This window comes from Dipodomys ordii, unplaced genomic scaffold (genome assembly GCF_000151885.1).
Source record: "Dipodomys ordii isolate 6190 unplaced genomic scaffold, Dord_2.0 Scaffold97, whole genome shotgun sequence".
In the NCBI taxonomy this organism is placed as follows: domain Eukaryota; kingdom Metazoa; phylum Chordata; class Mammalia; order Rodentia; family Heteromyidae; genus Dipodomys; species Dipodomys ordii.
Window position 1 is genome coordinate 7,825,929 of NW_012267313.1, and position 23,753 is coordinate 7,849,681.

Here is a 23,753-nt window from a genome sequence, read left to right on the forward strand (position 1 = left end):
TATATTTTACCTTATATTTTCCATTGTGTTTTTCTCTAAAAATGCTCCTTACAAAGTGAACTCTTTAGTTTCTTTTACTATGTGGCTTTAGCTCTTGACTGAATATCACATTCGAGTTTTTAAAACTTGTTTGGTGAATTTTATCAGTAAAGTACTATTTCCTTTAGTGCCAGAACAAAACCTTAGAAAAGCCAATCCCCTGAAGCATAGTATCCAGGAATGACTGGGCCTTTGTTTTGCTTTTTGAACTAGGTCTCCAGCCATGTTCCATATCCTGTAGCGTTACATGTAAATATAGTCAATGTCCCTCAGCCAGCTGCTGCAGCCATTCAGGTAAGATCATCCTGGAAAAGAACTCACTAGCTGGGTAAGGCATTACATTGAAGAAATCCTTTCTTTCTTACAGTTAAATACATATTTTCACCCAGCCACTTAAATAAAGAGGGGAGGGGAGCATTCAGACCAGTAACCTACCCATCTTGATTTCTGGAGACACTTGTCATCATGTTACAAGTTGAAGTAACACATCAATCAATATCCATTCTGGGTCAGATCTCCTATGATTCAGGAGGATTTCGGGTGTTGGTTTTGCATTAAGGCTCTGATCTGGGTTTGGTGGCTCACATTCTAAGCTGCAGTGCAATCATTGTACAGCTTCCAGTCACACGTCTGTCTTTTCCCCTTTAACTTGTAATTCCAGAGACACTATAATGATGAAGACCCTGAGAAAGAGAAGAGAATAAAGGAATTAGAGTTGCTCCTAATGTCTACTGAGAATGAGCTGAAAGGACAACAGGCATTACCAGTAAGGAAGGCACTTGTGTGCTGGGCTAGGGTGGGAGGGGCCAGGCTGTCCCTAGACTTCTTAGTATCATTTTTTTCTTCTCTTCTAAATATTAAACTAGGCTCAAACTCTATATATCCACTCACAGAATGTAAGCACAAGACATTGTTTCTAATAAAAATACTGTGGTTTATCAGAATGTACATTCAGTTGGAAGCAATCCCCCCAATTTTGCTAAATTTTAATGTAAGCAAATATTATTTTTTGTGGGTTTTTTTTTTGCCATATAATGTAGGCTTCATCACAAGGACTTCTGTTACTGGGGCTTGAATTTAGGGCCTCTGGGAAGTATTCTGATTGTTATTGTAATAGAAATACAGTACCCCTTTGTGACTATACTTCTTTTTCCTATGAAAGACTAATGAATTCGAAGACTAACAAAGATAAACTGAATGTAAAGTTTGCATTGCTTTACAAAGCTCTGTATCCATCAGTGTCTATTTATCTGATTTTCTTTTCTTTTTCTGTTATTTTCTTACCCTGTATATTTTCATATTGTGAAATGTCAAACATGATTTGATGCATATTCAGTATATATGCTATATATATGAATATATGCATGTGTGCATAGATATGCACATATAAAATATAGAAATCTATAATACGTGAAATGTGAACTATATAAAATATAAAATACATAAACTATAGGTAAGCTTATATAGATGTATATGTCTCCTCAGAAGTAACTTTAACTGCATTCTTTCACTGGCACGCCTGTGTTTGGGCCTTTATTGAATTCTGACATCTTTTTTGTGATAGGGCAGCAACCTGGGAAAACAGCATGTACTTTGTAAAATATGTAGTTAACCAACACAGTACATGAAAAAGAAGTGATACACAGTAGGTATCCTTGGGGGTCCATTTCTTTTCCTTAAAAAATAAAATGATTATGTGCACATGCCAGTTCCACTACTTTTTCACTTTAGTTACCGTTTTGCAATTTCTCCTGTTGTGTGGTCATGCTGTAAGGAGACTTCTGTTAATTTGCTCTTCTGCTTTTCTAACCACGTTGATTTGGCAGGCCTTCCCTGCTCCAGTGCAATCTGTAGCCTTAGAAAAGGGTAGAGGCAACGGAATCTGCACAGTGTGTACAACTGTGTTTTCTCTCAGGTGTACTTCCTTATAGATCAACACTTTAGTGTCTTTTACTATGTAGCTTTAGCTAGTTAGCCATGTTTAAAGGCTTGGCTAACTTTCAAGTCAGAGTTTTAAAAATGCGGTGCATTTTATCAGTAAAGTATTACCTTTCCATAGATAAGCTTGCAAATAGCACAGGTACTAACCCTAGCAGTCATTGCCTTTTGCAAATCATACTTAAGTAGATTTTCTAAGAGATTCAATATGAGAATCTCATACTCTTTGACATAGTCCCATGAGTTGAAGCTTTAGCAAAAATGGCAGCAATTAGGGCAATTATATAGGTACAAACTAGTGCGCTACTAAAAAGCGAGGGGCTTCACCCTGACAAGAAGGAAACATCTTGACAACTGTCTCATAGGCTTAAGTTGTGGATGATGCAACTAGTTTTATCTTTCCTCCAACAGCATCTGATACCTTGTGCAATATCATTGCTAAGTTCCTTCTTCCTTTCTTCTCCCCGCTCTTTTCTTTATTTCTACACCCCTCCTCCCCTTCCTCAGACACAGAACCACACATGCAGCTACCCCGGGTGGCAGAGCACCTCCATTGCCGACCACAGCAGACCTCATGGAGACAGTGCACCTGTTTCCTGTTTGGGAGAACACCACTCCACTCCATCTCTGCCAGTGGATCCTGGTTCCCTGCCTGAAGAAAGTGCCTCACCTGCAAGGTGCATGATCGTCCACCAGGGCACCATTCTGGATAATGTTAAGAACCTCTTAGAATTTGCAGAAACACTCCAATTTATAGATTCTGTAAGTAGAATTGTCCAGGCAAGTACATGTTTCTGGAAGAGGAATTAGAAAACGCACTTTAAAGATAATTGCCATGATTTTATCGCACATATATAATTGGCCTAGAGTCATATAAAAGTAAAAGTATGATTTTAGTCTTAGTTCATATATTTTTTTGAGATCCAATTTCCTTAGCTACCCAGACAAAAAGTAGCTTTCTGCACATTTCCTTTAAATGCATGTATCTTTAAAAATAATGATTTCGACTTGTAAGGCAGAACAACTCACTGAGGTTATGGGATGATGTTTGAGTTACCTTTAACTGAGTTTTAGTTTTGCCTCTTGGTACTTCTCTAGAATTTGCCTTTGCCTTTGTATAGCTTATTAAAAATTATGGGGCTTAAAGCATTCCTTCAGTGTATGTGAAGCAATAATCAGTTTGTGGGTGGGTAGGACTTGCCAAAATGGTGCTCATTGATTCGGGGCCCGATGGTTCATTGAGATACATGAATCTTGGTGAGATCAATTTGAGCTCAGCACTCACTTTGTTTCCTTGATTTCCAATTGGTTAAAAAGCATTCATTGAATACTCATTAGATGGGGACTGGATATTGCCATAGCATGTGTGTTTTTGATTGCATATGAGTGAGAGTGTCACAGCTTCCCACAGAATAGGCACAAAATCCAGCCATGAGGCAGCATAGACCCCGCCAATGCAGGGCAACAGAATAACTTTTGCCTCTGGCTAGGAGAAATGCAGCAAAGGGACCCAGTGTTTTCTTGCACTTCTCATCTCTGGCTCAGGGTTCTGCTTCAGGTGACAATGGCATACATTGTGCACACACTGTCTCAAAGCTCTGTGCCTCCCACATTGTTTCAGGATTCTTCAGCATGGTGTGATCTCAGCAGTTTTGAGTTCTTTGAAGAAGCAGCTTTTTCACCTAGCCAACATCACACAGGCAGAGCACGCCAACTTCAGCAAAGAGAGGGCCCTGGGACTAGACCTGCAGGAGGGCCTAGCCCAAGAGTGAACAGACGCATGTTGAGCGAGGGTTCCTTTGGCTCACCCAAGTCCTTACCTCCAGCAAGGCACGGCACAATTCCACTGGTCATCCTTCGCAAAAAATGGGGCCAGGGCAGCCCCTTAGCTGCTGGAGAATCTAGCTCCTTCCTCTTTGCTGATGGTAGCAGCTCAACTCCCAAGCCTTCCCCTGTCAAAAGCCTGCCCTTCTCCCCCTCGCAGGTAGAGCCTGATTTCGGCACAGCTGTTACTAATTTTCAGCAGACACCTGAGCCTTAATAATCTAGAAACTAATCCTTTGGAACAAATGACTAATTACTGCTGTCCTTGCTCATCTCATCCCTTGCTTCTGAGTCTAGTTGGGGCTAACTAAGCCCTACTGCTTCTTGAAGATGAGGCTGGCTGCATGCTGACTGATGACGGTCACACCTTCTCTCTTACTTTTTTTTTTTTGTAATTTGGAAGGTAGTTGCATGAGATATACTTTTATTTTCACATTAGAGTTTAACATTTCTGTCTCTCTTTTCCCATGTGACTTCCTCCTTCTACAAAAAAAAAATTCTAACACTTCTTCCATTTCTGTTCATTTTTTTTATGGTGTGATTCATTGACCCCAAAGAAACTATGATTATATAACATTTGGGTTGCAATGAGAAGATTTATAAAAAAATTCATATCCATCTTTAAGTGGAAATGTTTAGAGAGAGGATGAGAAACAAATGTTTAAGGAAAATGATCTAAATGTGAGTTCAATGTGAGTTCTTTTGAATTTTGCCATGGTATTTATAACACTGGTCAGACTTGTGCTCTTTAATTATTAAAGATAATTTAAATTATTTGCTAATTTGGCACTTTCAAAATATTTTCACAATATATTCACTGAAGATTTTTTGGTTTTGATGGGGAAGTGCTAAGAATCAAACCCAGGATCTTATGCAAGCTAGGCCAGCATACTACCTCATGGCCAAATTTGTTTTTAAAAATAAGGGTTTTTTTGGTCTGCATTTTTCAAATTATGATCTACAGAATATTTGTTCTGTAAAACTTTGATATTCTTGCACAAAAATTCTAAATATACAGATATGAAATTTTGTGAAAACTTGTTTCTTTATTGGAGTGCCCTTCAAGTTTATTTGTTGCCATTGTTTTGTTTTCCTGGTCTTTTGTTTCATTTCGTACTTTATTTGAGATGGGAGTCTCACTCTGTTGTCTACACTGACCTGGAACTCCTAGGCTCAAGCAATCCTTCTGCTTCAGCCTCCTAAATAAATAGGTCTAGAGGTACATACCACCAGGACTGACTTTCCTGAAAGTTTGTTTTCATTTGTATATGTTGAATTCAGGGACTCCAGTTATTTCCTAAGCAAACACTTGAATCACTTGAACCACAACTACAGTCCTTTTACTTTTTTGGTTTATTTCTCATGCTTTTTGCCTAGAGCTGGCCTTGGACTTGGGTTCCTCCTACCTCAGCCTCCAGAGTAGGTGGTATTATAGGCATGGACCACTATGGCCATCCACCTCAGAGTTATTAAGATGCTTACATGTCTTGTGAATTTCTAGGAGAATATTATGATACATTATGTTTCCCGAGCTCACTTTACCTTGGAATCATTTTAGGAATACCTATTTTCCCCCAGGACTTTTTCTGTTCGGACAGCTATATAATATTATTCAATATTTTTTCACATAATTATGTGGAAATAAAATTAGTAAGCAAATCTTATATAACATGTTTATAGATTCTTAAAGAGAGAACAATGTGAAAGAAAATAAACCTTTAATCTTTTTTCCAGTACCACAGTTGTTTATTATCATTATCAAGTATTATGTACTATACATAATCTTTTTAATGCTAATAAAAAAACTGCCTCATTCTCATTAATGGCAAGTATCATTCATTGACACTATTTTCTTAGGATTTTTACCAACTTTTCAGCATTGACTCTAGATGTTATTTCTTAAACATGAAATTCCAAATTTTGCATGCTCAATTTAGGTAAAACAGTTCCCGCTCCACAATCATGTTCACATGACCGTGAACATGTTTATTATTTTGTGTAATGGGTCAGTAAAAAACATGCTAGTTGTCTAGGTGTGACTTTAACTTTTGCTGAATACAGAACCAGTGTTCAATCTAAGTAATTTTGTTCTTTCTTCTCATGTTTAGTTCTTAAACACTCCCAGCACCCATGAAAACTTAGACATGGAAATGCCTTCTTTAACCTCCACCCCTCTCAATGGTCACAAATTGACTGTTACAACACCATTTCATAGAGACCAGACTGTGAAAACTCACAAGGAAAATACCATGTAAGTCCTTAATTCATGAAGAAAAGTCTTTATCTTATTTACCTGTACTAATGAAAATATAGTCCTCAAATGTCTGACCTGCTTGTATGCTTACAATTTTACTGCTTCACCTGTATGTATAATCTACATTCCCACATTGAATATGTGTCTTGAGTACATTACAACGAAACTACAGGTAGGAGATGGATGGGGATAAACTAAATAATCATTTGTAGTCCACTCCAAAATTTTCCTGTACACAAACAGCATAGTTACATGTTTCTGTCCGGTTTGTTCATTGAATAAAGGCTGTTTTTTCTCACAGAAAAGATTTTTAACTTCCTTCTCCAATTCTAACCTTCAAAATGAGATCAAGTATAATTCTTTACTGGATTAATATTTTCAATCTTAGTTATTTTCTTTTAAAAATTCAAGTAGAAGCCAGGTGCTGGTGGCTCACCCCTGTAATCCTAGCTACTCAGAAGGCTGAGATCTGAGGATCACAGTTCAAAGCCAGCCTGGGCAGGAAAGACCATGAGACTCCTATCTCCAATAAACCACTAGAAAACCGGAAGTGGAGCTGTAGCTTAAGTGGTAGAGCGCTCGCCTTGAGCTGAAGAGCTGAGGGACAGTGCCCAGGCCCAGAGTTCAAGCCCACATCCAAAAAAAAAAAAAGTAGAAAAATGGACCTCTGTTGACACCCCATATGGTTAAAACCCAAGATTGATAAAGACTACAACTATTCAAGGAAATAGCAGAGAAAATAAAGGTGTAAATTATAAGAGACCTGAGAAGAGTACATTCATACTAAGTAAGGTTAACACAGGTTTTCTAGTATGGTCTCAGTTTTAGTGAGTAGAAAAAAATCAGATGCAAATGGCATCAGATATCACAATGTATGTCGTCATTATACAGACCTAGGAACATTACTTGTGTCTTCAGATCCGTATAGGAAAGATGAAACAATATTTCAGTGCTCTTAGTCTTTGGGGTATAATATTTTGAAATATTTGTAAATATATGGTATGCATGTTATCTTTTCCTTAATGTATACATATGGTTGATTAGCAATCCAATTTCATACTAGTAACAGACCTTAGTATACTTTTTGGAAAAATTGTTTGATCAGTAGAGCAATGTAATGGATACCTGTCTTTCCTATTCAACTATTGTTTGTTCTCTTTTTAAAGTTTCAGAACTCCAACTATCAAAAGGTCAATCCTAGAAAGCTCTCCAAGAACTCCTACACCATTTAAACATGCTCTCGCAGCTCAAGAAATTAAATATGGTCCCTTGAAGATGCTAGTAAGTTCTAGAAAAGTCATTGGGCTTAGTCAGTTTATTAGGACAGTCAAAAATTATCCTTTATGGGGCTGGGAAGGTGGCTCAGTGGTAGAGCGCTTGCCTTGCATGCCTGAGGTGGGTTCGATTCCTCAGCACCACATAAGCAAAAAGAAAAAAGCCGGAAGTGGCACTGTAGCTCAAGTGGTAGAGTGCTAGCCTTGAGCTGAAGAGCTGAGGGACAGTGCCCAGGCCCAGAGTTCAGGCCCCACGTCCAGACCCCCCCCCCAAAAAAAAGAATTATCCTTTAATAACAGAATATCCATTCTTGCCTTTAGCCTCAGACACCCTCTCATCTAGTGGAAGATCTACAGGATGTGATCAAACAGGAATCCGACGAATCTGGAATTGTTACTGAATTTCCAGAGAATGGACCACCCTTACTTAAGAAGATCAAACAAGAGGTAAGTTCAAGATCCTTGGAAAGGACAACCCCAAAGCCTGTTCGTTCTTTTGTGCAACTTGTCATACTATGTGAAAGCACTAGGATACACAATGTAAAAGCTTTTTGTCTAAGATCTATGCAAGATTCAATCGGAAACTCTTGTTCCACTGTAGTCACCACCGTTTCCAGATGGGAAGCCACATTGACATCATGGTTAGACAGAAAACAGAAAAGAGGGCAGCAGGATTTTTAAAAAATCATACTTCTGGGCTGGGAAGGTGGCTCAGTGGTAAAGTGCTTGCCTTGCTTGCATGAGGACCTGGGTCCAATTCTTTAGCATCACATAAGCAGAAAAAGCCAGGAGTGGTGCTGTGGCTCAAGTGGTAGAGCACTAGCGTTGAGCTGAAGAGCTGAGGGACAGCACCCAGACCCAGAGTTCAAGCTCCATGAAGGACAAAACAAACAAACAAACTTCTAAAAAATCCTAGGTTATAAAGAGATAAATATTTAATTTTCATGTTTTTACATATCAAAAAGAGTGACCATAGCCTGGGAACACAAATTCCATTGATGGTGAATATTGTATTCCTTCACTTTCTCATCCCATGGAAAACTGGAATTTACATTGAAAAATAATAGTGTCTTTAAGTCCATGGTTGAGAAAAGAAACTCCAAAATTGAATTGTTGGTCAGGAACCTTCCCAACATGTGGAGTTCAATGCCTCTTGGACTTATTTTCATGTAACGTGGCCTGTTTGAGACACAGGAAGGTACTCCTGAGAAGAAATGTTTGATAGAAGATGTAGCTTAGAAATGACAAAGTACTTCCTACTTTTAGGTGGAATCGCCAACTGATAAAGTGGGCAATTTCTTCTGCTCAAACCACTGGGAAGGGGACAGTCTACACACTCAGCTGTTTACCCAGGCGACACCTGTGGAAGATGCCCCAGTAAGTGTGTGCAAACGAGCCTCCAGCTGCTCTGTGAAGCCGGGCCCCACAAAACCCTGCATATGGGTGGCAAGGCTCAGATCGTTGCAGCAACAACTCTTTAATGCCTCTGGTTTCTATTTATTCTCTACTGCATGATTTTTAAATAGTGATTGTTCATGGAGATATAAAGTTGAGAGTTTTGCTTAGGTATTAGAAATAGATTCTATTCCATTGGTGATTTTTTTTGATTTTAAAAAATGTTTTCAAAGTTCTTGCCATTTCTGTGGATATTTCCTTGAAAATATAATGCCAAGTTTCCCATTTTTTTAATTTACTTGTTTTCTAAAGGCAGTATTTCCTTGTAGTTAGATTGTCTGTGATTGGTTTTACAAAGTGTCTAGCATGGAGCCAACCTTGATATAGAGTAGAGGCGTAGCCTTGTACAGCTGTCTCACCCCATCACAGAAGAATTCATGGCATTTAGGACCCACCTCAAGTACCAAACTCTGAAGATGCTCAAGTCCCTTACAGGAAGTGTCTTGATATTTCCATAGAACATACACACTTATAACTTATATACATGCTTATAACCCCTGAGACAAGGTAAAGGGCTGTTACACTGTGTTGGTTAGGGAATTATGGCGAGAAAAGTAGTCTGTACATCCTTGGCAGATGCCAAGTTTTCTTTCTGAATATTTTTGGTTGGCAAATCCATGGGTGCCAAGGACCAGCTGTATGGCATTACTTCGGTCACCACCACTTAATGATTGGGAAGTTGGAAATAGTTCCCTTTATATCTTTCAAGCATCAGAGCAAGTAATAATTGCTAATGTTTTATTCAGTGTGCACTAAGTGGTAAGAACTAATCTAAGGGCTTTAGATGGATTAATTCATGCAATCCTCACAATAACCCTGAAGAGTTGATAACATTTTTTTCTTCCACTATAATAACAGGGACACTGAGCAGATTGGCCATTTGTTTAAGATTATGCAGGGCTGGTACCAGACTAGAACTCTGACTAGAACTCTGATTCTAAATGCTATATTTTCACCACTGTGCTGTTGTTAATTTGTAGCTTTAAAATATTTCTGCTCTCTACAATGTTAGAATGAGGTTGACTCTCATTTTATCCAAGCTTAATTTAAATTTTAAATGATTCCTTTCCCTTTAGAATATTCTTACAAGCTCTGTTTTAATGACACCAGTATCAGAAGATGAAGACAATGTTCTCAAAGCATTCACAGTACCTAAAAACAGGTCTCTGTTGAGTCCTTTGCAGGTAATGACTGTTTTAACCTTGGTGACTTAAGCTTGATCCACTGAAAAACTGCTACCTATTATACATGACTATATGTGGTCTTTATTATTTCAGACATAAAGAAGTAGTCCCTTAAAATTCTTTTGTGTGTGTGCTCCTGGAGATCCAACCCAGAGTATAGGTGCATGCCAGGCAAGTGCTCTGCCACTGGGCTACATCTCCAGTGCTAAACAATTTCTTTGTATCTAAAAAACAACTTACAAGTTTTTGATGCTCCTTATGTGAAACATGCTGGAATGTTTTATAAGAGCAGGTCCTCCAAGCATGATGAAGTGACACATTTTTTTTTACAATGACTAATACAGTATGTAACACTTACATCATCATCTTGCTTTTGTGTATTGGTGGCACTAGGAATTAAATCCAGGCAGGTGGTTCTATGACTTGAGCTATGCCTTCAGCATTCTCCTTCTGCTTTTAATCCCTCGTTAGATGTGTCTGTATAGTTCACCTTTTTTTTTTTTTTGGTCCAGTGGGGCCTGAACTCTGGGCCTGGGCAATGTCCCTCAGCTCTTCAGTTCAATGCTAACACTCTACCACTTGAGCCACAGCACCACTTCTGGCTTTTTTTTCTCCTTCTTATGTGGTACTGAGGAATCGAACTCAGGGCCTCATGCATGCAAGGCAAGCGTTCTACCACTGAGCCACATTCCCAGTCAGTTCACTTTTTTTTTCTAGATATTTATTTGTTTTCTAGATATTTATTTATTTATTTTTATTTTTGTGCAGGCACTAAGGCTTGAAATCAGAGCCACATGCTATTGGTTGGCTTTTTTGCTCAAGTCTGGCACTCTACCACTTGAGACACACCTCCACTTCTAGCTTTTTGCTGGTTTATTAGAGATAAGCGTCTCACAGACTTTTATGCCCAAGCTATTTTCAAACCAGGATCCCCAGAGCTCAGCCTCCTAAGTAGCTGGTGGTACAACCAGCGCCCAGCCAGATTTGTATTCTTTATGTTCTATTACTAAACAATCAAAGCACAGAAACTGTTAAATCTTAAGTAAAATTGGAAATTAATAGACAGAAAACATTTTCAATGTATCTGAATAAAGAAGGTAGGTGTCAATGTTATGGCTGATCTTTAGTAGGCCATTTTTCGGTCAGGTTTTAATATCAAAAGAGATAACTATGAAGTATATAATGTGTTGATAAAATGCAACAAATTCCAACCCAAATTCCTGAGCCCAATGTATATTACCAAGGTGGCTTTGTACCTCCAGTCCAATGTATATTACCAAGGTGGCTTTGTACCTCCAGATTAACTATCCTAACATCCAGCAGGCTGCAGGCCCCTCTGTTCCACTCACAGGAAAGTTTCAGAAAAACATTCTGATCAGTAGCAGGAAGTCATTTTTGGCGCTATAAATTAAAGGGCTCTGTAACAGGTGGACTTGAGAGCTGACTCATTCTCCTTCTAGAGCTTTCCCACCATTGAGATATGTTTTCTCAGGCCAAGTTGTGAGAATCTTAAAAATTCCCATTTTAGTGTTTGTGATACTATTATTTATATTTTTAGATTGTGTGTGTGTGTGTGTGTGTGTGTGTGTGTGTGTGTGTGTGTGTGTGCCAACACTAGGGCTTAAACTCAGCTTCACAACCTCACTTGACTTTTTCACTGCAAGCCAAGCCTCTTCTTCTATTTTGTTTTGTTTTGCGGATTCATTGAAGATAAGGGTCTCAAGATTTGTCTGCTTGAGTCATCTTAGAACAGGGATCCTCAGTTCAGCCTCCTGAGTAGCTAGGATTACAGGTATAAACCACTGGCACCCAGCTTCAGTATCATTTTTAAAAATTACTAAGTACAAATCAGGAAGAGATGTACGCACATTGGCTTATTAATTAAATGAGATCATTTCCCGGTAGCTTTCCAATTGCTTTGGTAAAAGATGGCCGTGGGCTAGTGTGGGAGAGGGAGCATCTGTAGTTGTGGACAAGCAGAAGTCCCTGAGACAGTCAAGCTCAATTAAGACCCACCTGGAAAAGAATCTCAGCATCACTAAGACATAGGAGATGAGAAAGGATAATCTTTACTCAGGCCTTAGAGAGGCACAGAAAACAGATTAGCAAGATGTAAATGCAAGAGACAACCATTTCACAATTTTACTTATAACTGATCCTTGATCCAGAAAGGAAAACCATTTTATTTTATTTTATTTTTCAACCTGCAGTTCCTAGAGCATAGAATTTTTTTTTTTATCCAGAAGATGGGACTGCCAGACATCCTTCAAGCCAGAGCATAGAATTTGAATAATGCTAATAGCATATTAAGCTCAATTAAGTTCTATGGATACTTTGTAACTTTAGCCTAGTATTCAACCTATAGTTATAATAGTATAGAAGAAGTACAGTCTGAATTTCAAAGGGTGAAACATAAATATATTTAGGGAGGGAATCATTACTTGATTATTTTTCTAGACTTGAATCCTAATAATTTTTCTTTTTTTTTCTTTTTTCTGTTTTTTGATTGTTTGTCAGTTGTGGAGCGTGAACTTAGGGCCTGGGTACTGTCTCTGAGCTCTTTTGCTCAAGGCTAGTGCTCTACCACTTTGAGCCACAGTTCCACTTCAGGTTTTTGGGTAGTTAATTGGAGATAAGAGTCTCATGGAGACTTTACTGCCAAAGCTGGCTTTGAACCATGATCCTCAGATTTTAGCCTCCTGAGTAGCTAGGATTACAGGGATGAGCCACAAGTGCACAGTTTCCTAATAACTTTTAAATTAACCAAACAGTGTGTAGGTAAAACCACTCACTCAGAGATAAAATATGTAGTATATAAAAGTTGACAAACAAGCTGAGTGAGAATGGAAGGCCCTGAGTTCAAACCATTATGCTAGCACAATAAAAGAAAAAGTTGAGAGAGAGAGAGAACGAAAGAAAGAGAGAGAATATACTGGGGCTTAAACTCAAAGCTTGGGCGCTGTCATTTAGCTTTTTTATTCAAGGCTGGTACTCTGTCATTTGAACCACAAGTCCACATCTGGTTTTAGGAGGTTAACTTGAGTAAGAGTCTCATGGACTTTTCTGCTCTGTCTAGCCTCTAACATGGATGCTCAACCCCATGGGTAGCTAGGATTTCTAGCATGAACCACCCAGTGCTAGGATACCACATATTAGGTATGCTACTAAATTAAGAAAGAAATTAGTATAGAACTGTATTAACACATTTTTTATTTAGTAAGAATATTGCTTATCTTTGAAATTCAAAATTAAATAATAGCTTTATGTTAACTTGTGCTTTCTTTTGTATCAATGAGTTGTGGATGGTACGGATCCTTATGCATATGCTCTTTCATATATATATATATATGGGAGAAAGTTTAATTTCTAAATTAAGCACAGTAATAAATTAATAATAACTAACCATACCCTAGAATCATATTTAAAACTTTTGAATGGTTCATTTCCTGAATTTTCCATTTCATGTTTTCAGACCATGATTGGCCTTGGGTAACTGAAACTGCAGAAAGCAAAACAAGGATATGGGTCTGTGTTCCTACACAGTTTGATAATTTTGCTTGCTTAAAACAATGCTATTTCATGTATGTCCATTGGTAACTCAATCTGACCCAATTAGGCAGATTTCTCACAGGCAATATTATTGAACATCTTAGCATTTACTAAATGATTTGACTATAGGGCTTAAGAGTACCTAAAATGACTACAAAGAAGTAATGAGAATGCTCAGCCTAGAGAGGTTGCTGCTTGGATCAGGAAAGATGGATTCATTATGCACAGCTACTTGGACTCTACCATTCAGAAATTACCCTGAGAGACAGCAAAGCAGTCCATACACAGAGCGCTCTCCTGAGAGCATGGCGGGGGGGGGGGGAGAGAAGGGGAGGGTGGAGAATTACCTGTTTTCCTCAGTATACTTTTAATTTGCTTTCTGTGTTGAATTAAATACATTATGCTAATTAACATTTCTTCAGGTAGACATTTTGACTGATAGATCCCAAACATTACTTAAGTTATAAACCATCTCAACTTATGTATTTTTCTCTTAAGTTATAATTTCCTCTTATTCCTATTTAAAACTCAAGGGTAAAAGATGTGTTTATATGCTTCTTACCCACTCACTTTCCCCTTTTTTTTCCTAACCACAGAATGACAGCCTTAAATTTTAATTTCCTGACTTGGCTTGTCATAGTTTAACTTTTTAAAAAAAAACACAATGAGTCTAAGTAAATTTCTCAAGTCATTATTACTGAAACATATTCACAAAACATAAAATAAAATTTCAATATAAGTATTAACTTGCAGTTGATATTCTTCTTCTTAGCTTTTGACTCTGTAATTTAGATTGCTCCTATCTTTATGTCATTTGTTTATGAAGCTTTATATTTCCAAAACAATAAGGCAAACCTTTTTGTATAAGTATAGCTGACAAGGTAATGAACTCACTTGGTAACAGAAACAAGGTTCTGGTCTAGACTCAACTATTTTCTACTACTTGTATGACTTTAATTCAATAAGTGACAAAATTAATGAAATGGTTCTTGTCTGTTAACTGGGAACTGTGGGCTATTACATAAGGTTGCTGAGATGGTCAAATGGATATACTTGTGTTTTCAAGATGGCAGCACTGGGCATATGTGTGCCAGTGGTATTTGTTATTAGGCAAAGACTATTCAACTCTCTGTCCTTAAAATGACAGGACAAAGAGCCCTCAATAACACACTATGATGTGTTATTTCCTGTAGCATACTATATTCCCTGTTCTAGTTTTGCAGAACAATGTCAGTGGGTCACTAAAAGAGCTAGGTAATTCAACCAATTCAGAAAACATAGGTACTGTGAAGATGAAAGAACGGATTTCCTAGTTTTCTCTATTTTTCTACTGTTTGTGTGTGCATGGAAACAGTCTCCATGGGATAGAGATTGTTCTGAACATCTGTTGATACAGTGTGCTGTTGCTGACCTGGTCTCCTGGATGTCTGCACACTCACTTTTTTCCACTTACCCTGGCAAAACTTCATGTAGCTGTCAGTAATACTTCTATTGACCTGCTTTCAATCAATGTTATACATCAAGTAAGTTTTCTGTGTGCAGCTTTGGGGTTGAACAAGGAAAGCCTAAATGAGGCAGAGAGCTCTGTTCAGCTGAGGGTCAGGTATCCTGCCCCAGAGATTATAGGACATGGGTTTTTTTTTTCATTTGTTTTGTTTGCTTACACATAGAATACACACTGAGCTCGAATCTTTCTTGGAGAGATCAGCAAAAGCTAAATTGCTTTAGAACAATTCAGCATTTGTCTCAGTCTTCACGGTCGGGATCCAACCTGCTGGCAATCAGAGATATTCTTCCAAACTGTGGCCCGTTAGGCTATGTGATACAAACTATTGGGAAGTGTATAAATGTGCAAGATCAAAGACTGTGCAGACATTTGAAACAAACTGTATTTTTGGGATTGGTCCATTTGCATGGACAATTGTTCATTTAGGCTTGGGAAGTAAGGAATGAGTAGATGGGAGAACCTCCAGAATCCATCTATATCTTTTCTATCCTGACTTTTAAGGTTCTTTTATCTGAAAAAATATTAACAACCCTGATGTTGGAGACATTTAATTGATCTGGGGGAACATAGAACAGTGTTTACCAGCAAAGAAGCTTGGTGTCCATTAACCTAACAATAACATTTCTACTCTAGTTCATCTTTTACCTTTATGATACAACTTACATATAAGATTTGTTTTGTTTTGTTTTGTTTTGCCAATCCTGGGACTTCAACTCTGGGCTTGGACATGGTCCCTGAGCTTTTCTGCTCATGACTAGGTCTGTACTCCTTGAGATACAGCTCCACTTCTGGGTTTGGGTATTTTTTCTTTTTTGGTAGTTTTTAATGGCAACTAAGAGTCTCATAGACTTTCCTGCCTGGACTGGCTTTGAGCCACGATCCTCAGATCTTAGCCTCCTGAGTAGCTAGGATTACAGCTGTGAGCCACTGGTGCCCAGCCCACCTAAGATATATCCTTTCAAAAGATGTCCCTCTGAGAAGAAATTTTGCCTTTTAGAATTTTCATCCAATGCAATTATTTTCTTCAGACAAGTTAAAAAGGGATAATGAGATGATTCTTGTTTCTCGTTCTTTTCAACACAGTTCATTTCTGCTTTATTATTTTTAAAGAAAACAAAATAAAAACTTACACCATCTCACCATCTTTCCTTTGGTTTTACAACATATCTTTTAGATGTATGCACATTTCTTATTAAGTCTTTGCATTGCAGAACACAGATTTGCTCCTCCGCAGATACTATGCAAGTTGCTATTTGAATTTAATAAAAGCACTTGTTGTTCAGTATGATTTAAAAAAACCAATATCTATTTAGATTCAAAATGAAAATGTGAGGATAGTCTGATACTGACAGAAAACTACCTGAATACATAGACTTGTCTCATTTCTTCTATTTTCTACAAAAGAATCTGAGTATTTATTCAGAAGGTTTTAACCAGATATCTCAGTTAAAACTTTGACAGTTATACTTCACATGTGCGCAGGAGCAATGAAAAGTGTATTATAGGATAAATGCAGTGACTCTGGATAGCACCAGGAGGATGTGTGGACAGAATTATCAGCAGTGACATGAATTAGGCCAGAATCACATGTCAGCGACAGCACCGAGGCATTGTAATCTAACAAGAATGTATGCACAGAAATCCACAATGCTTATTAATTCCTCAGTGTACATGAAACTAAAATTTAAGGAGAGGGACCAAGGAGGATATACAAAATTTGGATGACAGTCGTTTTTAATTCAAAGGCATTCAATAGAGCTCTTCTGTCTGTTTGAAAAGTTGGCATAGGGCTCTTGGTTCCAAGAACAGAGGAGAAAAAAAGGAAACAGTTCTCTTTTGACCCAAGTACCTGAGCATTTGATCCTGCTTTGTGTTTATGTTCAGGCCATGGGTATGTTTGTTACATTGTTTGTACAGTGTTCTGGCTTTTGCTCTCCCATTGAAAGGGAGAGCTTTGGAGCACACTGTCTGGCCTTTTCATTCTGGCACACATTAGCTGCTTCATCCCAGCGTTTGTTATTCCTGGGAGAATTAGATGTTTCAAGCTGTCCTGCCTGGCCTAACCCTAGCTACTGACATTCCAGGTTTATATGCTGAGGCATTTGAACATGTAAGTCATTTTGAGTGATCGCTTTGTAAATTTTCCTGTGTCTTAAAAGATGCGGATTGCCTGAAAAGTTCTCCCAACATAATAATGAAAAATATATGGTCCCTGCGTCATAAATAACTGGTCTTGAAGAAAAGTCAAGTATGAATCAATGATGAATCAGGTGATGTATCAAAGTCGCAATCACATTGAAGCGGCAAGTAGGTGAAGTTGCTAATACTTAGTCTGACATTCTCCTGAACAGACTTGGGAAATTCTATGTCAACCTAAATGCTGTGTTCAAGAGATTAGAACTTGACTCTCATTAGGAGGCATATGAATCTAGTATTTTATTAAGATACTTAATTTACCTATTTAGGAAACTTATTAGTTGAATCCCAGCTAGGTAGTGTGTATACTTATTTACGTGTGTGTGTGTGTGTGTGTGTGTGTGTGTGTGTGTGTACTAGGAACTGAACCAAGGACCTTATGCATGCTACACAAGTGCTCTATCACTTGAACCATGCAATTTGGCCTTTAGCTTGTATTTGTTTTTCAAATAGCTCTCTCTGTCTTAGCTAGGACTAGCTATAATTCAAGATCCTCCAAGTAGCTGACACCTGGCTGAAAAATTCTTAATCAGAGTAAATAGAAGTAATCCCTTATTTCTTGTTGCTTACATCTATTTCTAGTCTCACTCTTATTCCCTTTTCCCCTTCTACTTCTTTTCAAGATATATGTTTTCTCTATGCATATTTTAAATCTGCATACAAGGTTTTTGTATATTAGGAGATTCAGATTTGACATATGCTCTTTAGGACCCATACCTTGGCCTATATTCATCTAATAATCATTTCTCAGCACTGTGTAGCATTTTGAGGTAGATGACACACCATACTGAATTCTTCCCTCTGAAATAGTAGTTAGCATGCATCATAGTTTTCTACAATGACTACAAAGACTAGCTCAGGAATTGAAAAGATAAAAATAAATATTGGCAAAGTAACTTTCTAAAAAAGGATTCACCCGTTTTATAACTGGACAAATATCATTTTAACTAGACCTCATGTCTGTTTTTGTGTCGGCTCTGTGGTATAATTTGAAGTCTGGTATTGTAGTACCCGTTCTATTTGCTCAGGATTTCTTTTGCTGTGTAGAGTCTTTTACACTTCATATGAACTTTTGGATTGATTGTTCTATTTCTGTGATGAAGGACATTGGGACATGGATAGGAATTGTATTGAACCTGTAGATCACAGAACCTGCAGAAAATGGCAGTATGACCATTTTCACAGTATTAGCTCCATGAATATGAGAGGTCTTCCTATGAAAAACAAAAAAGATCATACTAAATCTTAATATTTTTTGGTCGGTTGTGGGGCTTGAACTCTGGGCTTGGGCACTGTCCCTCAGCTCTTCAGCTCAAGGCTAGCACCCTACCACTTGAGCTACAGCACCATTTCCTGCCCAGGCTGACTTTGAACCTCAATCCTCAGATCTCAGCCTCCTGAGTAGTTAAGATTACAGGCATGAGCAACCAGCACCCAGCTAAATCTTAATTTTTTAACCACCAATTTAGTGTTTCAGTTTTGTGCCCAAAATTTAAGCAACAACATCAAAGCAATGAAGAAAGCTAAAATTGAATGTACAGAATCATGCCACAGACAGATGCATATTGAGTCCACATGTTTGAGTCTAGGGCAGTAGTTATTCAGAACTATTTCAAAGAATGCTATATTCACCATGGTGATTTTGTTTAAGAAAATATTAAATAGGACCTACTGTCAGTAGTCACCCAGAGTATCTAGCTGTCCTGTTTGTCTTGCCATTTCTCTGTTACAATGTTCCTAGGAAAAGAGTAGGCTAAGCCATTTGCCATGTGGTATATTGAGCTACACATTAAGCTCCTGAGCTTTTAGAGTAAACCATACTTGACTTTACCACTTACATTGGTGAGGAGTGGGGAGATAGCTCAAGCTAAGAAACTCGGTTTGCATCCTAGGAAAGTCAGAACATGGCACTAAAAGCTTATGTCACTGGAACTGTGTTCCAGCCATGAGGCAAGGAGACCTCACCACCTTGCAACTATAATGCTCTTAAAAATTATCAGACCTTTTTAAAAAATTACTTCATTGTTATTATAGAGGTGACATACAGAGGGATTACAATCACATAAGTCAGGTAATGAGTCCATTTCCGTTGGTACAGTGTCTTCTGTTCCCTCATTCTCTCCCAGTCCCTTCCTTCCATCTACAAGCCTATGATCCTTCTCTGAATCACAAGAATTTCCTGGTGAATTTCCCTTGAATTCCTATTGAGCTGCTTGTGTGGTTCTTGACAAAAAGTCTACTAAAGGCAACACTTTGCCCTCATTAGAATTGTTGACTCATGTATCGTACCTGAGTTCAGATTCTTGCTCCATCAGTTCTTACCCAGGTGACCATGAGTGCATTGCCCCAATTCTCTCCTCCTTTTAAATTGTCTTTTCCACAGGCTACACAGTGTACCAATACCTATGCTGGGGGGTGTCTTGTGTGAGAGTTAAATGGAATGAGGCCCGTGAAAACTCTTAGAGCATACACAGTGCTCAGGAGGGCCATGTTAAATGTTGCTATAGCATCACTGTGTCAGTGTTTCTCTCCTCCTCAGTCCTCCCCACTGGCAATATATAAATTGCTGCTTCTTGACTCTTTCCTGCTCTTCCTCTTCCTGTATGAGACTCTTGCTTTTCCACCTGTCTACCGTAATGATGCCCATTCCTGTTCTTTCCATGAAGCAATACCCCACAATGCACGTCTCTTCCCCTCTTCCTTTGCATGTGGCCCCACGAACCCCCAAACATTGCTATTTTTCCCCTGTTGTGAATCATGTGTGCATGTTGTCCCTTAAAGGGCACATGAGACATTGAAGAGCAAAGGCCTTGTCTATTCTTCATTCCTCTTAGATGTCAATACCTGAAGTAGCACTTGTCCTGAACAAGTGGTTTCATCTTGAATTAGGGGTACATGTTCTCATGTTGGCCTGTTGGTTTTCTTCTATATGTTGGCTGCTGGAGAGCCCTATCAAGATGGTGGTTAACACAGATTTGGGGCTTTCTCTCATGACATTTTGGGTATACATCTTGCCCCTTCTTTGTATTATTTATTTTCTGATATTCATTTCCCTGTGCTTTCTGCATTTTTGCAACCCTTTTGTAATTCTGTAATCTTATTAAATCCTTTGGAAACTCAGCGAGGCACCAATATCCCATATTTCATTTGGAGGCACGGCAGGAATTGTCTGTGCAGCAGACCAATCAATGTCCATAGCTACTCTACCACTTAGCTGTGGGAGAGACCTCAGCCAGTTACCTCCCATCTTCACCTCTGCAATTTTATTCTGACTGAATGGAGAATGAAACTATCTTTATGGGGTGGGTGCTTGTACTATTTAAATGAAATAATATGTGTGAGGGTCTACATACAGTCTTACCCTGGCATCTAGATACAGTTACTAGGATATTAGTTCTATCTTGTATCTTTTCATGGGCCTGTACAAATTAGACTATACAAGAAGCTGGTGTTGTCACTCAGTGGTAGAGCCCTTGCTCCTATTGTATGTGAGGCCCTGGTTCTGATCTCAGCACCAGAAAAAGACACAAACAACAAAAAAGACATACTGCCAAGCACATATTTCTAAGCCAATTGTTTGAAAATAGATACCATGCTTAGCAGGCTGATCAGTCCTTCACCTAAGTAAGTTATTGGCTCAAACATTCACTGGTTTGCCTAGTGAGTACTTTCTGAAACTCACTTTAGGTCTCTGGAGAACTATGTCCCTCCCTGTCTCCATCTAGGTAAAATCACTAAGAGGCAAGAGGCATTGTGGGTATGCAAAAGATGTGGTAGCTTCTGAAACCATTTGGGGAGGGTGTTCCCCTTTAACAATAAGCAGTTTCCGGTTATTATGTCACCTAAGAATGGTGAGTGGTTGTCAGGGAGTTAGTTGGGAGTCTTTCCCACAAAGGCTTACTGGTGTTGGCCAGTTTCCATCTGAAGGCCCAAATGGCCCAGTTAAGCCTCCTGGGATTGGAAACCCCCGTTGGACCTCAGTCTGTGCTTCCTAGTCTGACCCTGACATCGCTTTTCTTTCCTCCCTTAGCCTTGCAGTGGTTCCTGGGAACCTGCATCTTGTGGGAAGACAGAGGACCAAATGACTGCTTCCGGTCAGGCTCGCAAATATGTGAATGCGTTCTCAGCCCGGACTCTGGTCATGTGAGATGTTTCCAGAAAAAGCATTATGGTTTTCAGAACACTTCAAGTTGACTTTGCATTCCTCGACATGAAACTTTTCATGATTGGGAGAAGAACCTATTTTTGTTGTGGTACAACAGTTGCGAGCAGCACCAAGTGCGTCTAGTTGGATGGAATCCTACTGCATTTCACTCAACTAAAGGGATTTAAAAATAAATGAATAACAATCTTACCTAAATTATTAGGTAATGAATTGTAACCAGTTGTTAATATCTTAATGCAGATTTTTTAAAACATAAAATGATTTATCTGTATTTTAGAGAATTCAATAGATCAGTATTTTTACCTGTGATGAGTTTTTAAAATTTTAAACAGAAAGGTACTCCAGTATTTCACTTTTCTCAATCACTAACCATACTTGTAGAAGTTTTTTTAAAAAAAAATCAGTAAAAGCATTACTATAAATGTTGGCTAAATACCATGAGACAATTAATGGAGATGGTAAATGTTCATTTGTGGTTAATTACATTTGGAGGTACATTTATTGTACTAAACCATTTTATGAGGGTTTTTTATAGCTTGCTTTAAAATTATTACTGTATGAAATAGTTTTATACAAAAATATATTTTTATTCAGTAATTTAATTTTGTAAATGCCAAATGAAAAAAAAATGTGTTTTGCTGCTATGGTTCTTAGCCTGTAGACATGCTGCTAGTATCAAAGGGGTAGTAGAGCTTGATTGGAAAGAAAAGACACTTGGTGTTAGGTAATTGACTATGCACTAGTATTCAGACTTCAGACTTTTCTATTTATATATATACATATATACACATATATATGTATATATATATATATATGCTTTTTTCCTTTTGTAATACATTTGGAAAACTTGTTTGGGAGATTTTGAATTTTTGTTACTTGTTTTTTTTTATTTTTGTTATTGTTGGTTTATGAAAGCATGCATTGCACTTCTTTTTTTTTCCTTGGGAGATCTATGTTGTTAATGTCCTATGTGTTGTTTTGAGTTCAGCCTCATTGTTCAGGGGCTCTGAGTTCCATCAGCTTCCCCTACAGCTTCTACATGTACGGTCATAGAACTGCCTCACGGATTCTGTGTTCTCAGCTGTGGAGACAATGACAGAGGTCAATAGCCAGTTGCTGCCTTAAGAACATTTGTGGAAGATGACTGGCTCTGAACTTTTGATATGACAGTGTATTTACTACTTACTGCCTTGTCGCAAAATAAAGCTGTGCCCTTATTTTACTTAACTTGTGACTTCTCTCATGCTTGTGATTGTTGGTGACAGTTGGACTCTTAAGAAGATGGAACAAACTGAAACCACTCTTCTCTCTCAAAAATTTGCATAGACCAGCCTGGTCCGTAATCACAGCTACTCAGGGAGCTGGAGACCTGAGGTTCATGTGACTTTTTTTTTTTTGTCGGTTGTGGGGCTTGAACTCCGGGCCTGGGCTCTGTCCCTCAGCTCTTCAGCTCAAGGCAAGAGCTCAACTGCTTGAGCTACAGCGCCACTTCCGGTTTTCTAGTGATTTATTGGAGATAAGTGTCTCACAGACTTTCCTGCCTGGGCTGGCCTTCAATCATGATCCTCACATCTCAGGCTCCTGAGTAACTAGGATTACAGGCATGAGCCACCGGCTCCCAGCCTCTGTGTGACTCTTATCGCCAATAAACTACTCAGAAAAGACCAGAAGTGCCACTGTGGCTTAAGTGGTAGAGCACTAGCCTTGAGCAAAAGGAGCTCAAGGACAGTGCCCACACATACACACAATTTGCATACACACATACACACACACACACACAATTTGCCTATACCATCTGAATTTCATGTGAAAAAAACAATGAATCATTTCTATGGAGAAAGATGGACAAGCAAACCAAGATAAAACATTGATAAAATAAATCATAATGAGAACTGGGAAGAATCTTCCAGAATGTATCAGTCTGGAGTCCAGCAGCTTTTTTTTTTTTTTTGGCCAGTCCTAGGGCTTGAACTCAGGGCCTGAGCACTGTCACTGAGCTTCTTTTGCTCAAGGCTAGCACTCTACCACTTGAGCCACAGCACCACTTCTGGCTTTTTCTGTACATGTGGTACTGAAGGATCGAACCCAGGGCTTCATGCATGCTAGGCAAGCACTCTACTGCTAAGCCACATTCCCAGTCTTCCAGCAGCTTTTGAGTTGAGATACCCTGGATGTCACAGGGTGGTTCATGCATGTAGCTATTGAAGGATATTGCTGTCTAAAAGGGAAGAGATAGGGAAATCTGAGCCCTGGAGAGGTACAGTGACCTCTGGCAAAGTCCTGGCCACCTAAAGCACATCACAGGGAGTAAGTACATCCCTTGTTTTTTGCATCTCCACCCAGGTGTCCTCACCATGAGAATCTACCA

General features: G+C 38.6%; 1 protein-coding gene across 1 annotated transcript in view; it reads left to right on the forward strand.

Moving 5' to 3' along the window:
- The window catches only part of Myb (v-myb avian myeloblastosis viral oncogene homolog), a 34,317-nt gene extending 11,710 nt beyond the window's left edge, over positions 1-22,607 (forward strand). Inside the window, exons 7-15 of the mRNA XM_013026911.1 lie at positions 253-333; positions 701-805; positions 2,485-2,739; positions 5,910-6,052; positions 7,222-7,336; positions 7,651-7,776; positions 8,596-8,706; positions 9,861-9,968; positions 21,251-22,607. Of these exons, the coding sequence (XP_012882365.1) occupies positions 253-333; positions 701-805; positions 2,485-2,739; positions 5,910-6,052; positions 7,222-7,336; positions 7,651-7,776; positions 8,596-8,706; positions 9,861-9,968; positions 21,251-21,367 (1,161 nt within the window). The 3' untranslated portion in view covers positions 21,368-22,607. The remainder of the gene's footprint in view (positions 1-252; positions 334-700; positions 806-2,484; positions 2,740-5,909; positions 6,053-7,221; positions 7,337-7,650; positions 7,777-8,595; positions 8,707-9,860; positions 9,969-21,250) is intronic.
- Positions 22,608-23,753: the final 1,146 nt, after the last annotated feature.